The 16,312-nt window shown below is 36.4% G+C and overlaps 1 protein-coding gene across 1 annotated transcript in view; it reads left to right on the forward strand.

Annotated features, from left to right (window-relative positions):
- The window catches only part of LOC109066309 (striated muscle preferentially expressed protein kinase-like), a 79,930-nt gene that overhangs the window by 49,157 nt on the left and 14,461 nt on the right, over nt 1-16,312 (forward strand). Inside the window, 21 exon segments of the mRNA XM_042730462.1 lie at nt 1,896-2,071; nt 3,172-3,260; nt 3,384-3,559; nt 4,814-5,074; nt 5,805-5,963; nt 6,057-6,246; nt 7,109-7,338; nt 7,480-7,599; nt 8,258-8,362; nt 9,982-10,188; nt 10,285-10,408; nt 10,505-10,677; nt 10,765-10,877; nt 11,730-11,898; nt 12,662-12,761; nt 14,067-14,267; nt 15,034-15,091; nt 15,302-15,379; nt 15,486-15,658; nt 15,771-15,797; nt 16,088-16,240. Coding sequence (XP_042586396.1) covers nt 1,896-2,071; nt 3,172-3,260; nt 3,384-3,559; nt 4,814-5,074; nt 5,805-5,963; nt 6,057-6,246; nt 7,109-7,338; nt 7,480-7,599; nt 8,258-8,362; nt 9,982-10,188; nt 10,285-10,408; nt 10,505-10,677; nt 10,765-10,877; nt 11,730-11,898; nt 12,662-12,761; nt 14,067-14,267; nt 15,034-15,091; nt 15,302-15,379; nt 15,486-15,658; nt 15,771-15,797; nt 16,088-16,240 — 3,082 coding nt within the window.

The raw sequence follows: 16,312 nt of genomic DNA on the forward strand, positions 1-16,312 counted from the left end.
AAGCACGTATGTGGACAAATTGGAAATGTTAGCCAAAACACTTTTTAGTCAAACAAAAAAGCAATGAAGTTGCTTTCATTTACTAGTTTTTACTTGTTATTATTATTTCTGTTGTAGTTTAGTTTATTATTTTTATATGTGCATATGGGAATATGGTGAAATATACAGTACATATAATGTTTACATGCTGGTTTTTAAGATTTGTATTAATTGTGTTGTTTATATATATATGGTGAAGCTGAAGACAAATGTTTACTTTAAAGACAATAAAGGTTTTATTAATTAATTAATTTATTTATTTTCTTCGTAATTTTTTCGCATTGGGTTTTGTTTAACACGTTTTACCATGAATCATTGCAGAAAATGCAAAATAAGACTTTGTCTGGTGGGGACGTCTGAGTATATATTCTAATATTCTCCTAGTGCACCTTCATTTGTGGTAATGGTTAGAAAGAGAAGCTTTGCCTTATTAGGGCGGTGAATACCGGGGGTATTTATAGCTCTCCGTCTTCCATGAAACGATCTCTTAATAATATCATATATAGTGGATCCTTGTGTTACTTCACTGACAGCATGTTGTTAAAACCTGCCATTAAATATTGTTGCCAACTCGGTCTTTATTTTCCACAGTGACACAACAGCTAAACAGTTGCTCTTGAGAAATTTCAAGAACCAGACAGATGAAAGACTTGCATGAAAGTCATTTTCTTTACAGTTCATGATACTATAGTAGGTTTGCTGAGCTACAGAAGAAGCGTCAGATTTTGTAAGAGGCATATAAATAGGATGGTTGCTATGAGAAGTATTTTATGGCAGTTCATTTGACTTGAATGGAAAAAAGGGAGGACATCTGCATCTGTTTGTGCTGATGTAAATGTGAGAGGTAGTGTCTTATTGAAAGTGAGAGAGCCAGAGAGAAAGAGCAAGGGAGGGTACGGAAGACATAGTGTCTGCACCAGATTACCAGCTGAAATCTGGGGGCATTCACCAAGGTGCTGACATATTTACACAAACATTGTCGGGACTGAACATGCGCTGATGCCCTCGGTGTCGGCTTAATCCATGGCCAAGGTCTGGCTGAAGGAGCAGGGCCAGGTAAGTTTGTGTTCAAAAATTTGCATGTTGGGTTTCCAAAGAATGGTACAGTATTATAGAACTTGACAAAGCTTTTATTTTCCAATTTTTTGTTAAGCTACTTTTGGATGCTTTGTTTTAAAAGTTTAATTCTTTTTTTCTTTAGCAAAAAGTGAAAGTAACCACTGCCTTTGAGCCGTTTGGTGTTCTTAAAAATGTTACTGCTTTGAAATTAGAATCATACCCGGGTTCACGGTAATATATATGCTCTAAGCTGTTGTAAGAAGAGACACAGTGTCTATTTTTTTCCCCTGGTACATGCATCGCTGAGTCTCACCGCATGCCGTGGCTTCAGGCCTCTAATGGCAAATGGTTTCATATGTTTACACATGTACCTCACTTAAGGAATGACTCTCAGTTCTGTAGCTTATTTCTGTATGTCCATTTGTAAATCAACGTCAGCAGTATAGCTTTACATTGAATGGATGCATCTTAAAGACACTATGAAATGTTTTCTTTCCTGTTTATTGTTACTGGGTCAAATAGCCAATAGCTTTTAGTTTACATCACAGCCATGAACCTACATGCTACTTAATATACTTAATATAGTTGACGACCAAGGTAAGTTGTCAATATTTAAGCAAGTTAAGCCATCCGTGATGTTGTTTTCGAACAAAAAAATCATATTGTTCTGCAGATGTTTTTATTGAGATGAATGTTGACTATACTTGTTAAAGGTTGCCCAAATGTAGAGATGTAAACATGCAAATCTATGAGTATTGCTTGTAAATCCACTCCAATCCCATTGATATTTCTCACAGAGCCCAGTCAGGACCAGCGTGGGAACCTTGGTCTACCCATGGACGTCAGCAGTCCCATCACATCTGATGAGGAGTACCTCAGTCCTCTTGAGGAGGGGATGGATTTCTCCTCCTACAGGGGAACTGAGCCGAGGAAGATCGTGGATACTCGATTTAAGGAGCCTCCATCCTTTCAGGTATCAGAAAATACCAAAATATTCTATGAGAATACATCATTGAGCACTTATGCATACACATTATCCAAACAAGGAAGATCCACTTTCTGTTCCAGAAAAGATGTTTAGATGTTTAGATGCTTAGCAGCGATTGCAATGCCCATGTGAACCATGGCCGTAGCCAGGCATTGTTTTTAAACTTTCTAAAGTGTTAAATTAAGTGTAAAAGACAAGTCCAAAAACACTTATAATAGATGGATCTGGCTGCACCCGTGCCCTCACTCACAGCTCTCTGAAGACTCGTTCACTCCGGTGTAGTGCCAAATTCTGAACCCCGCCAGATTATTACCCCCCTAGTAGGCTATTGGTAGGTTTAGGGTTAGGTGTGGGGGAGGGTTTAGGATTAGGGGTGGGGTTAGGATTAGGCAATCAGGTAGTGATTTCAGTGAGGGGGTAATAATTTGGAGTCGAAAATGGGCACAACACCTCGCAGCCATCATATACCAAGGGTGCTAAACATTCTTGCAAACTTTCTAAACTGAATTATACATGGCATGCAGACATTCATATCAGGAGTTTAACAGCAAGAGAACAAATTTTATTTTTGAACATGAAAAATTTACTGAGGTCAAGACCTCATAGCTGGTTACGGGCCATTGTGAACATGTAATCCTTATAATCCGAATAATCTTAAAGATGAAAATTCCTATTCTTTTTTGGAAACATTAAGATGCTGATTACATTTTGGGATATTAAAATGGTAAAAATGGTCATGAAAAAAACATAAGATGGGAGAAAAAATGGTCTTGGGTTCTCTCGCAAAAAAAGAAACGTTGCGTTCACTCTCATCCTTGAACTTCATTTTATTTCCATCACAAATGTTTAACCAAATGCCAAGTTTTTCAGGGGAACAGAAAAGTTGCATATTTTGCAAAAAAATAAAAAAAAAAATAAAAAAAAAATAATAATAATTCCATGGAATGACAAAGTTTTGTAAGAAAATGCAAAAGCATTGAAAAAAATTTCTTTCCATCTCATTTTTTTTTCCATCAACATGTCCCATTAGGGGTTTGTATTATTTACAAAACAATAATGAGCCTCTGCATTTACCAACATAACAGGTTGTTATTGGAGACCAAACAGTTATAGAGGGTCAAGAGGTGACCATGTCTGTTCAAGTGAGTGGACAGCCTAAACCCATGCTTTATTGGTACGTTCAAATCTAAACTATTTGTCTAGATAATTCATAATATAGTTTTAAACAGTATGGACTGTTTGCTAATTTTAAAAAAAAATATTGTCATAACTAAACTTTTATTTTCCTTTGTATCAGGCTGAGAGACAGAGTGACCATTAAAACAGGTGCACGGCATATCGTCCATGAGACAGAGGAGGGCAACTTTGAGATGATAATCAAATCGGCACAGAAGTCAGACTCTGGTGTTTACACCTGCAAGATCATCAACGAGTATGGGACTAAACAGTGTGAGGGCAAACTGGAGGTGAAAGGTAGGGGCTTCAGCTAGTGTTGCATGGTCTGTATGCATTAAGGAATCACAAGCATGATAAATCATGTAGATAATACTTTCCTAAAGATGATTTGATATCTCATTGCTAATTTACTTTCTTCTTGCTCAGCTTAATATGCAGAGACAACTAAGCCATTCATAGGTTCATTACCCTGACAATCACTGTAGTTGAAGTACTTTACCTTATGAGCGGTTTGTAGCTTCCTCAACACTGTTTATCACCTTTTGAATATTTAATAAATAGGATTTTTCAAATGATCGCTGCTGCAGCTGATTTCAGTTTTCAATGTAAGTCAGTGAATGTGTTCATAATCTGAGTAGTTTTTAAATGAAGACAGAAGAAATTGTGTCATACCTTGATTTAATAAAATGTGATTTTTTTTTCCAGCAGTTGTACAATTTTCTCTCAATAATTTATATGTACTAAATACAGGATTTTAAAGCAGTCTTGCAATGTAAAACATATTTTAGGCACGTTGAACGATTAACAGGTTTTGCGGTTACTTTAGTGAGTCAGTATCAGTGTTTTGTTAAAATATAATTTATATAATATTACAGTATATTTAATATATACTATACCATTCAAAAGTTTGGGGCCAGTAAGAATTTTGTTTTGTTTTGTATTGTTTTTTGTTTTTTTGAAAGAAAGAAATTAATACTTTCATCAGCACCAAATCAGCACGTAAGAATGATTTCTGTAGGATCATGTGACGCTAAAGACTGGAGTCATGCCTGCTAAAAGTTCAGCTTTGCCATCAAAGGAAGAAATTGTATTTTAAAATGTATTAAAATACAGTAATTAATACAGATATTAATATTATTAATCTATAGTAATATAACATATTTTTTAAATTTTTAATCAAATAAATGCACCCTTGGAATAATATGCATACGTTTAGCCTTGGCATAATATGCATTTTAAGATCAGTTTAAGTCTGAAAGAGCCAAAATGCAGAGTCTCAGACCAGGCAATTTTGAATTCTGGGTATAATTTTGAGCTGATCCGTACTGAGCCATGGGTGGATTATGCAGACAGACAAGGTATTAGCATATTCTTCTAATATATCTGCTCTGCTGTACAACACATGCTATTAGCAGACTATGTCTCCTATATCTGCAGAAAATTAAACACATGCAAAGACTCTTGTGTGCTTTAAACTTAAGCTCTGGATTTCCTTATATGGGGTGTTTTTCTTCACCACTCTTTGGTTGATCCTTATCATTTTTCTTCCAGCTCGTCCAATAGAACCAGGCCTGGCCATCATTCGGCCAGTGAGGGACGTGATGGTGAAGGCAGGGGAGACTGCCCTGTTCGAGTGTCATGTGATCGGCCCGCAGGACACAGATGTTGATTGGCTGTCAGATGGGAAACTCATCCAACCAGCTCTGTTGGACTGTAAGATGCACTTTGATGGGAAAAGGTGCAGGCTGCTGCTTAACTCTGTACATGAGGATGACAGTGGAATGTACACGTGCAAACTGAGCACAGCTAAAGGTGAGCAGCTTTGGTATTGGTCCACATGGTTTGTTTTATACACCAACACATCATTGTTCTACAAGTCTCATTACATTAAGCCAGTCATACTGTATCATGAAAAATTACATTTTCTTGGCTTGGTGTAGCACCTGCAACTCTGCATATTCTTTTTGATTTATCCTAACATTGGAAATAAGCAACTGAATTTATTAAAAATCAGCAATTTTTTTTTTTTTTTTTACTATTTTTAACAATCATCATGATTATTTCAGCCTGGCCTATACAGCTTGACAAGCATATATTTCAGAGTGGATTGTTGTGCTCAAAAATCTTAAAGGGATAGATCACCATCACACTCATGTTATTTAAAACCAGTATCACTGACTTTCCTCTGCTAAACACACACAAAAAAGATATTTTAACGAATGTTGATAATGCAGTCCAAAACAAGAATGCATGGACAAAATAAACACATTTTTCAAAATATTTTCTTGTGTGTTCCATAGAATAAAGAAAATCATACAGGTTTGGAACGAAATGTAGGCGAGTTTTAATTTTTGAGTGAACTATCCCTTTAAACATGAAGTAGCAACAAAAGAAACAGCCCATTTTATGCCAATAAATAAACAAACATGCTGCTTAGGTTATAAGTATGACCCTTTTTGCCAAAGGTTTCATGAAGTCATCAGCGCATATTGCAAGACGCTTATTAAACTGTCTATTTCGCTTCATGTCATGTGATTTATAGAGGAGCTGACCTCTAGTGCCAAGCTAAAGGTCGTAGCATCCATAGAGCCCCTCTTCACCCGTAAGCTGGATGTACTAGAAGTTATTGAGGGTCGTAATGCTCGATTTGACTGCAAGGTCAGTGGGACGCCACCTCCTCGGGTCATCTGGAGCCACTTTGGTATGACTCTGATTCCCTCGAGTGCCTCCCAGTGTCAGACCTGTAAAATAACATTAAGATGGTTGAGTCATTTGTGTGTCATGTCTTCAACAGATCATCCGCTGGAGGAAAGTGACGACATTCGGATCTTGAAAGAAGGAGGACGGCACTCATTAGTCATCTCTCATGTTAGTAATGAAGATGAGGGTCTCTACACAGTAGTAGCGCGGAACGCACACGGGGAGGCCGAGTGCGCAGCGGAGCTGTATGTGCAGGAGCCCAGACCAGCAATTTCCTCTCAAATGTATGAGCTTTTGACTTATGATTCACTCAGAACTTGTTTAAAAGGTTTAGTTCACCAAAAAAAGAAAGAGATATAAACTCAGAACTGCGCAATTCGGAGGGAAAAAAAGTCTGAATTGTCAGATATAAACTTTAGCAATTTCCAGGAAAAAGTCAAAATTGTGAAAAGTCACCATAAGGAATAAGAAATGAAAAAAAAATAAAAAGGTTATTGTGACTTTTTCTTACAATTCTGAGATTTTTTTTTTTTTTTGAGACATCAACTCAGAATTGCGACATAATTCTTGAGAGAAATAGTCAGAATTGTGAGATATAAACTCATAATTCTGAGAAGAAAAGTCTTAATTTTGAGATATAAACTTGCAATTGCAAGAAAAACTTCAGAATTGTGAGAAGGAATAAGGAATAAAAAATAAAAAGGTAATTGTGACTTTTAATCTCACAATTTTGACTTTTCTCGCAATTACAAATTTATATCTAACAATTAAGATAAAAAATTGTGAGGATTTAAAAGTCACAGTTACCACAATAACCTTCCATACGTATCGTGTTATTTTGTCCATGGAACACAAAAGGAGAAATTTTGAAGAATCATTAGATAATCTTTTTCCATATAAGGACAGATCAGTGTGGCTTTTTAGTTCCATAATGTTATCCATATGACATGTGCATCATATTTCAAATCTTTTGAATGGATATGATAGCTTTGTGCATGGACAAAAACAGCATTTTGACATGTTTAAGATGACAGTTTTTATTTTCTGGTGAAGCATCAAAGGACTAAAATCCCAAAACTGTCCTTCAATGGAAACATTTTTGCATAAAAACATAACATCTTGATGATTTTGGTTTATCTTTACTAGAGCAAAGCTGGAAAAAATGCCCTCCATTCCCGAGGAACCTGAGGTGCCTGAGAATGAGGTGGAACGTTTCACCATGCCTGACTTTGTCAAGCCGCTCTACGATCTGGATGTAGTTGAGGGCAGAGAGGCTGTGCTCCGGTGCAAAGTGGCTGGCCTGCCGTATCCAGCCATAATCTGGTTTCACAATGGCAAGAGGATTGACAGCACAGAGGACAGAAAAATGACACAGTGTAAGTTAGTTGATAACATAATTTAATTTTCTTACAGTCTGCTAAGCTTTTCCGGAAAGCAGTCCCTGTGGAAATGATAGTGTGAGTGGCGGGAATAGCAGGAACATGACGTGTTTGTTCTCTATGTTGTCTCTTCTGTAGTCAGAGATGTTCACAGCCTGGTGATCCGCTCTGTTTGTCATGCCCACGGAGGAGTTTACAAGTGTGTCATATCCAATAAAGTGGGCAAGGCCACCTGCTATGCCCATCTTTATGTGACAGGTGAGTTTAATATCAATGGCTTCTGCTAGCTATGTTTGACAACTTGAATATGTTAGAAAAAGTGCATCTTAAAAAGGACTTAAAAGCTCACAAGTAAGTTAAAAAAAGCTTTTTATGCATGTTTTTTGTATATTATATTATATTATTATTTTTTATGATAATATTTTGGCCACAATATGAACATGATTTCAAAGATCAGTAACCACAATATTGACACAATAAACGTGCATATTACAAGTGCATATATTACATTGCATATTATTAAGTTCCCTGAGTAAAAACCTAAAAATAGATTAATTAATATAAAATAATAAATACATTTTATATAAATTCTTATATTTATTTAAAATTATTTTTAAAATCCTTGTCTAGTAATTATTCAAAAGTAATTGGTCAAATGATGTTTTAAAAATATTTTTCTTTGAATTTGCAGTGCCTACTGCTGGCTTGAGTTACTCCAAAAGATTAGTTAGACGCTCCCAGTGTCATATAACCACAGCTTATTTCTGTTTTAGTTTTTTTTTTACACATGCCAGACTGTTCAAAGCAATACTACAATTTATTTTAAGGCTGAAGCATATGTGTGCATGTGTGAAAAATAGTGAGAGACTCCCCTGGCACCAAATAAATATTCTGACTGACACTTTTGTCGTTTTAGACATCCTTCCTGACCCGCCAGATGGGGCCCCAGTCATTGAGTCCATCACTGGCAAGACTATCACGCTAAGCTGGAAGAAACCCAGAAGACTGGATCCGTCCATTGGTATAATTATGCATGTTATTTATGTATATATTCATTTAATTTAGAAACTCTTCTTGTACTGTAACATTCTCATTTAAAGGTTTGAAGTTCCCCAAAGGAACATTTTAATTGGTCAGTGGTTGCTCTTTCATAGCTGTAGGATTATAGAGCTGTTCTTAATGGAGTTCCCAGTTATGTTTAGTTTAAATATCCATCGTTTCTCAGATGCTTCCCTAAAATACTTTAGGGGAAATGAAAATAGACACAAATGTTGACATATCTGAAACTCTAAAGACAAATTTGACATTATTGGGGGTTTTTAAGTGCAAAACCAGTGAAGCAAAGCTCTTAAAATTGAAGTGTGTCATTTTTGCACCACTAATTGCACCAGAAGTGCAACTTGATTAGGTTCAACCAATAGTGTAAGTTTGGCACAGGACTTTCTGTTTTGCGACCAGTGGCTCTCTTCTTAATCTTATTGTGGTCTTAAAGAAATAGAGATATTAAAGGATTAGTTTGACAATAAAGGGAAATTCTGTTGTCTTTCATGTCATTTCAATGAATAGAAACCAGTGCTTTCAAGCTTAAAAAATGATTCAAAAGCACCACAGAAGCATAATAAATATGGACATTTTGCAGTGTATTTTAAGTCTTCTAAAGCCATATGACAGCTTTGTGTAACAAAAAATTATTGAATTTGATATGTGATGATAAATTACACAATTGTCATTGGGTTAACTCTTCCATTAAAGAGATCTCATTTGTGAACCTGGACCACAAAACCAGTCATAATGGTCCATTTTTTTTTTTAAATTGAGATGTATGCATCATCTGAAAGCTGAATAAATAAGCTTTCCATTTATGTGTGCTTTGTTAGGACACTATTTGGCCGAGATACAACTATTTAAAAATCTGAAATCTGAGGGTGCAAAAAATTCCTAATATTGAGAAAATCTATTAAAAGTATCCAAATGAAGTTCTTAGCAATGCATATTACTAATCAAAAATTAAGTTTTGATATATTTACGGTAGGAAATTTACAAAATATCTTCATGGAGCATGATCTTTACTTAATATCCTAATGATTTTTGGAAGAAAAATCAATAACTTTGACCCTTACAATGTATTTTTGGCTATTGCTACAAATATAGCCATGCTACTTATGACTGGTTTTGTGCACCAGGGTCACATTTGTGATCTTTATTTCCAAGAGTCACTCTATTGGCATCCTCTCTTTATACTAAATGTACTCTCTCAGCATACAGTAAATATTGATAGAGCAACAGTGTGGTGACGCTAGTTGGATAACATCACAGATGATTAACCTGACCTCCTCTTATTTCCTTAACACATTTCCAAATATGGCCATCAGCTAAATATAGTTTACTAGCACTGTGGTACCGTAACATTTTATTTATTGCTTTCCAACAGATATTATATGTCTTGGTGATGTTTTTGGAAACAATCACAGATTTACTGCTGAATTGACTGCTTAAGCCATAACATTTTGAGTGTCCTTGTTCGATATTGTTTCCTCTCTTTGCAGTGTATTTGAAAAATGTATCTGAAGTAATCAGATTTCCTTTTTTGGTTTTGGCTTTCAAACTTAACGCAAAAAGATTTTGATTTTAAATTTCCAGATCCTAGCTCCCTGATGTATGCTGTTCAGCAGCAAGCTCTAGGGTCGATCCAGTGGACCATCATCGCCTCTTGCCTGAAACAGACCATCTATACCATTACCAATCTGTCTAAAGGTGTCCGCTACTCCTTCAGGGTGCTATCAATCACCAGCAAGGCCTTTAGCAAGCCATCGCCTGCCACCGAGCCAGTGCAGCTGCTAGATAGAGGTATGCCTCAGCAGACAAGGACAGCCACAGTCAGACGGGTCAATGAGATGTATGAGTTACTGCAAGAGACTGGCTTTTATCTCTCTCTGTCTGCAGGTCCATACCTCCAGGAGGCTCCTGTAATCATTGACAAGCCAGACATTGTGTATATGGTGGAGAAGCAGCCCTTAAGCATCACAGTCACTCTCAACCACGTCAATGCATCGGTCACATGGAAGAGGTATTTTGCATTTTGAATGCATCCAATCATTTTGGAATGGCTACGTATTTGTTATGCTTAATAATTATTCATAACTTATGAAACTTATATTTTCAGAGGGGCAGTGACATTGTCTAACAGACCGGGTCTGTTTGAGTTGAGCATGCCTGATGATGACCAGCATACGCTGAAGCTGTGCAAGGTAAAGAGCAATGATGTTGGTCAGCTCACGTGCATCGCCAGCAACAAGTATGGCAGCGACACCTGCACCCTAATCCTGGAAATGGCAGGTATGTTGCTGTGTACAGAATACAAACTGGATGTGTTTCTGTTATTATTAAACATAATCTGAGTCTCATTGATTTCTCTGTCTCTAGTGGCACCAACTTTTGAGACCATCATGGAAGACCTGGATGTGAATGTAGGCGAGACTCCTCGTTTCGCGGTGGTGGTTGAAGGAAAGCCCGTCCCAGACATCCTCTGGTATAAGGTGTGTGTTTTTGTTGTAGTGCATGTACCATTTAATTAGAAAATAGTTTTCGTTCTATTAAATATGGTTCTCTTTTAATAAATAATAAATATTAAAAATAATAAAATTTATGTTCTATTAAATATGGTTCTCTTTTAATAAATCTACATTTGTGGCAGTGAAAACCTATAATACTCAACAAATTTGCAGCTTGCGAACTGGGAATATAAATAGTAGTAAAAAAAATATCTCATTTAAATAGAAAAATGGTTTTGGAAAAATGTCCCTATGAAACAATTTACATTATAAATAATAAACATCGTAAGTACAAAAATGTGATTTTATTTTTTAACATTATAAATATAACAATAAATTTAAAAATGTTACAAGGGGCAACTAGGAGCACTTGTGCTTTAGGTTTGTTTTTAAAAATCCCAATTCTTTGAAGCCAAAAATTCTTGCTGTTTCACCATAAGACATTCCTGATGTTTTCATATCAATACTAGTCACTGAGGGTTTAGCTCTTTTCTATTTCCCATGTACATCTGGAAGAACTTACTTTAAAGGTAGATCTGACTTTTATTCGGATCTTGAGGTCAAACCATGTCAGCCCCTTTTCCACCCGCTGATCTCTCACTAACACTGCTTGCCTGATATTTCCTTGAGCCATATCCTTGAGAGCATTATCACATCCTTAAAATCATGCTAATTTATGCTTTGAATGGTACTGTTGGATATTCCATCTCCTGCCTCAAGGCTTTGCCTTCTATTTAATTCGTCACTACCCTGTTCACCTCAAACCCACACAAAAGCATTTTAAATTCAAATCACAACAGTTGGATGGCCGCTCAGTTGTTTTCCTCTGATTTTCAGGGAGACACCCTGCTGTCCGAAAGCAGCCATTTCACATTTGTGTACGATGACAATGAATGTTCTCTGGTGGTAGTGAACACTCAAGCCGATGACTCAGGGGTTTACACCTGTACTGCTAAGAATCTAGCCGGTTCTGTGTCCTGCAAGGCTGAGCTGACTGTCCACATCGGTAAGCACTTTCATTTTAATGAAGGTGGTTGAGTTTCTAAGCACGTTTATTCACTACCACCTCACTGCAACCTCGTGTCCTAACCAGGTGAGATGGAATAAAGTGATAAATCCAGCACTGTCTTGGGGCCAAAGATAACATTTTGTATGGGTTCCACTTGTCCATCTCAAGTTCCAATGAGTTTCTGAATTATACTATTGATATCCTTAAGATTACGATTATGAAGTGACCCCTTCCTAAAATATCAAAAAGTCAGAAAATTTTATCATTTATACTGAATGAGAAATATTATGTGTAAAAATGTTTTGAACATGTATAACATATAAATGTATTTCAATTAAATAATTTATATTATCTAAAAAAAAGTTTTTTTTATTAATTGCACAAATGTAAGTGTTTAGCTTTTATTTATTTTTTTTTTTTTTTACAATATATTCTGTTCTAAAGCAACTTTATAGAAAATAATGTTAACAAAGCACAACAAAACATACAATCATATAATAAATTTTTCAAACCATTTATGTACGTACTGTATGCACACTTGAAAGAAAAATAACAAATAAATATGTGTGGATAAAATAAACAATACACATTTATTTTATTCATTCAAATATATCAAATATAATATATGCGTATATTAAAATGGTAGTGAAAGTGTTGAAATGTTTCAGAAAAATGTGAAAATAGGTTTATTAAACCCATAGTGCATGTTTAATTCATTTGACTGGCTTTTAATAATTAACTTTGTAATTTCTGTGTCTAGCTAAAGAGTACAAAGACGACCCCATGGAGGATGAGGCGTCCATCTTAAGAAAAATGCGTAGGCTCACTGATTACTATGACGTGCACAAGGAAATTGGGAGGTGAGTCATCCGCCTGGAGCCTCACTTGGACATGCACCATTTATCACAAATGATTTCCTCTGTCGGCCTAGAAACTCAAAAAGCCGACTCCATCAGCTCTCGCTGATGACAGATCTCAGGTCTTCTGACTCATCACACACGTCTAAGATTTAATAAAGCATCAGCTGAGGAACGGGTTGGCACATTATTAAAAATACACTTTTGGTAGGGAAGGATGCAATTTCAAGCTCCACAATCAAAGAATGATTCAGCCACTTCACAAGAGGCCACAAGACCCTTGAAATTTCTCAGGTTGTAAAAAATCGGAGCTCTGTGCCTCGTACAGACAAGGTTTGCACAGCTTCTTAGTAACTACCCAGAAGCCCTTAATATAAATATCAGGACTGTCTGTTTAAAGCAATATGTTTAGTAATATGGACATAAACAGTACATTAGATACATCTAAAACCATTTGCCACAGCAATGTCTTTTAATTATCTTTATTTGGGGTTTTCGTATACAAATATTGATCTAAATTAATTAATCAATATATTATGCAGTTATATCAACACCTCCGGTCAATATGCTGCTCATCATACTCCTCAAACCATGTCAGTTTTGAACCTGGTCAGATTAGCATCAATGCGACTTTGAAACTGTTTAATATATAAAGACAGTCAAAGCCACATTTGAAAGGGAGGGTTATTTGTTTAACACAATGGTACACTGAGTGCTCGACTGGGCGAAGAGGAGTGCAGCCATTGTGGCGCTGTATCTCTGCTCTGCATGCTGTCGCTCTCTCTGTGCTTTAATTATAATATTTATGGCCGACTGCCACCGTTCTATTAAGACCTGAACCCGCTGCAAACAGACACATGCTACAGCTCTACGTGCATAATAGCTCTTTTCCAAAACCTAGTGAGCTGTCTGCTCTAAAAGGATGTTAAGGCATCATAGGTGCATGCTTTGTAAAGCTACCTTGTATCTTTTGGCAACATTTTGACCACAGACGGTGAACAAAAAAGATGATTATAAATATGCATTTCATACATTACTAAAAAATATTGATGTGAATGTTAAAAATGTGTATTTTACACAATATTTGTCTGTATGTACACTACCGTTTAAAATACAAGATTTTTTGTAATATTTTGAAAGTCTCCTATGCTCACCAATTATTTGATCAAAATACAGTAAAAACACTAATACTGTGACATACTGATATACTGTTTGCATACTGTTGACACCTGTTAAAACACATCCACCTTTTTCCCCCAAACAAATGTTCTGTTTTCTATGATTTGATGAGAAATGTTCTTTTCTTAGAGGGGCGTTCTCATATGTGAAACGAGTGATACAGAAAGCGGGAAAGATCGAATATGCAGCCAAGTTCATTTCCGCTCGGGCTAAACGGAAGGCCTCCGCTCTGAGAGAGCTGAACATCCTGTCTCATCTAGACCATGAGAGGATCCTCTACTTTCATGACGCCTTCGAGAAGAAGAATGCTGTTATCATCATTAGCGAGCTGTATCCTTTAATATCTCTGAGAGCTTTAAGGATCCCCAGCCATAAAAGCAAGTTTAATTAAATAGAGTAAAGTTTTATTTTGAACTCTGTGACATTCAAAGTTTGTCATCTTGTAGTTCATTGTGAGTCAGACGTAAAGATGAATAGTGCCCTTCTGCGTTAAGAGTTGCTACAGATGCTTGTGTAACCTGTACCCTATATATTCACACCTGCCTTAGAATTGTTCCGGTGTGTAATGCTTCAGTCCATCTGTGCTTTGACTGTCACAAATAGTTGGCTTATGCGTCCTTCAGGGCAAAGTCTCTTGGGGAAGCCACACAAATAAAGGACATCTTACATAAAACATGCACTTAAACTGATATAATCACACAGTGGAGTCTGGAAGTCTGAAAAAGTTTTAGGCTTTCGAAAAATTGAAAACACAAAAAACGTGTGTAAAATGAATATGAAATATCGAGGTTCTGCACTATTTCTAGACTGCAAAAGAAAAACAAACCAAATACTAAGACATGTTAATTTTTTCAGTTGAACACTGAACTTAAACTGTTTATAAATTGATTATAATTTGCGATGAAAAAATGTTTTAAATGAAATGGTGTATAAAATAAATGCATTTTTACTTGTGTACTCAGATTTTTGGACCCCACTGTATGACTATCTCACATCCAATCTGGCACAATCACACTTCCTCTCACACGTTGTAGTCATGATGTGTTGATCACAAGCTTTGCCCCATCATTGTGATTGTCCTTGACAATGTGTAAAGATGCCATGAGGAGCTTCTCGAAAGGCTTACAAAGAAATCAACAGTAATGGAGTCAGAGGTGAGTGAACCAGTTTGAACTTTCAAAGTGACCAGAAAAGTTTCAAATGTTTGAGCAGACTGTTGTCACATTTGGTTTGTGGTGGGCCATTTCTCTTAGCATCTTCTAGTTATAGAGAGGATAAAGAATGTATTCTTTTCAGAATTTCTGTAGGGACAGGACTAGTAAAAGTGACGCGTATCCCTAAACTGTCTGAATTGTTTACTGCAGATCCGTTCTAGCGTGAGGCAGCTGTTGGAGGGTATTAGCTATCTTCATCAGCATGACATACTTCATCTAGACATAAAGGTAAATGTTATGTAATTTGCTGTCGTTGCCATTTACTTCCATAAGTAAGGAATAATCACGGTAAGGAAATGATGTGTTGACTAGACTCCTCTTTTTTTCTGCTCAGCCTGATAATATCCTCATGGCAGACCCTAGTAGTGATCAGATCCGCATATGTGATTTTGGAAATGCTGTTAAGTTCACGCCTGATGAGGCACAGTACTGCAAATATGGCACTCCAGAATTTGTCGCCCCAGAGATTGTTAACCAGACACCCGTCTCCAAGGCAACGGACATCTGGTAACGCACCTGGTCCCTCCATCACAAAACAGCTCTTGAACAAATCTGTATGCAGCCTCTAAAGTATCATGAATATATTAGTGCCTCACAATTCAACTTTTTTGTCTTACAGGCCTGTTGGAGTTCTAACATACTTATGGTAGGATTATTTCAAATGTGTTGCCTTTCAGTCGGTCACTCTCGACGTCACAATTAGTCGGTGACCGACGTGACGTCTCCGTTCCCTCCTTCAGGGGACGAGGGTTACCATACGTAACCGAGATGTTTATTAGAATACAAATATTTATATAATTTTACATTATATTATGTTAATTTTTTGAGTTTAGTGTTATACAGTTGTATATTATAGAAATATATGTTTAATTAGAATGTTCATCACTAATACCAGTATCTTCAGTTAAGACTTCAACAAACAACTCTATTTTGCAGTCTCACTGGAGTTTCTCCTTTTGCTGGAGAAAACGACCGCAGTTCTGTTCTCAACATCAGGAACTATAATGTAGCTTTTGAAGAAAGCATGTTTACCGACCTCTGCCATGAAGCTAAGGGATTCGTCATTAAACTGCTGGTGGCTGATAGATTGTAAGTGGAATCTACGGTGCTTATTTGCAGCACCACACTCCTGTTGATAATATATTGTTGAGAAAATGATTT

Source organism: Cyprinus carpio, chromosome B9 (assembly GCF_018340385.1).
Source record: "Cyprinus carpio isolate SPL01 chromosome B9, ASM1834038v1, whole genome shotgun sequence".
Lineage (NCBI taxonomy): Eukaryota > Metazoa > Chordata > Actinopteri > Cypriniformes > Cyprinidae > Cyprinus > Cyprinus carpio.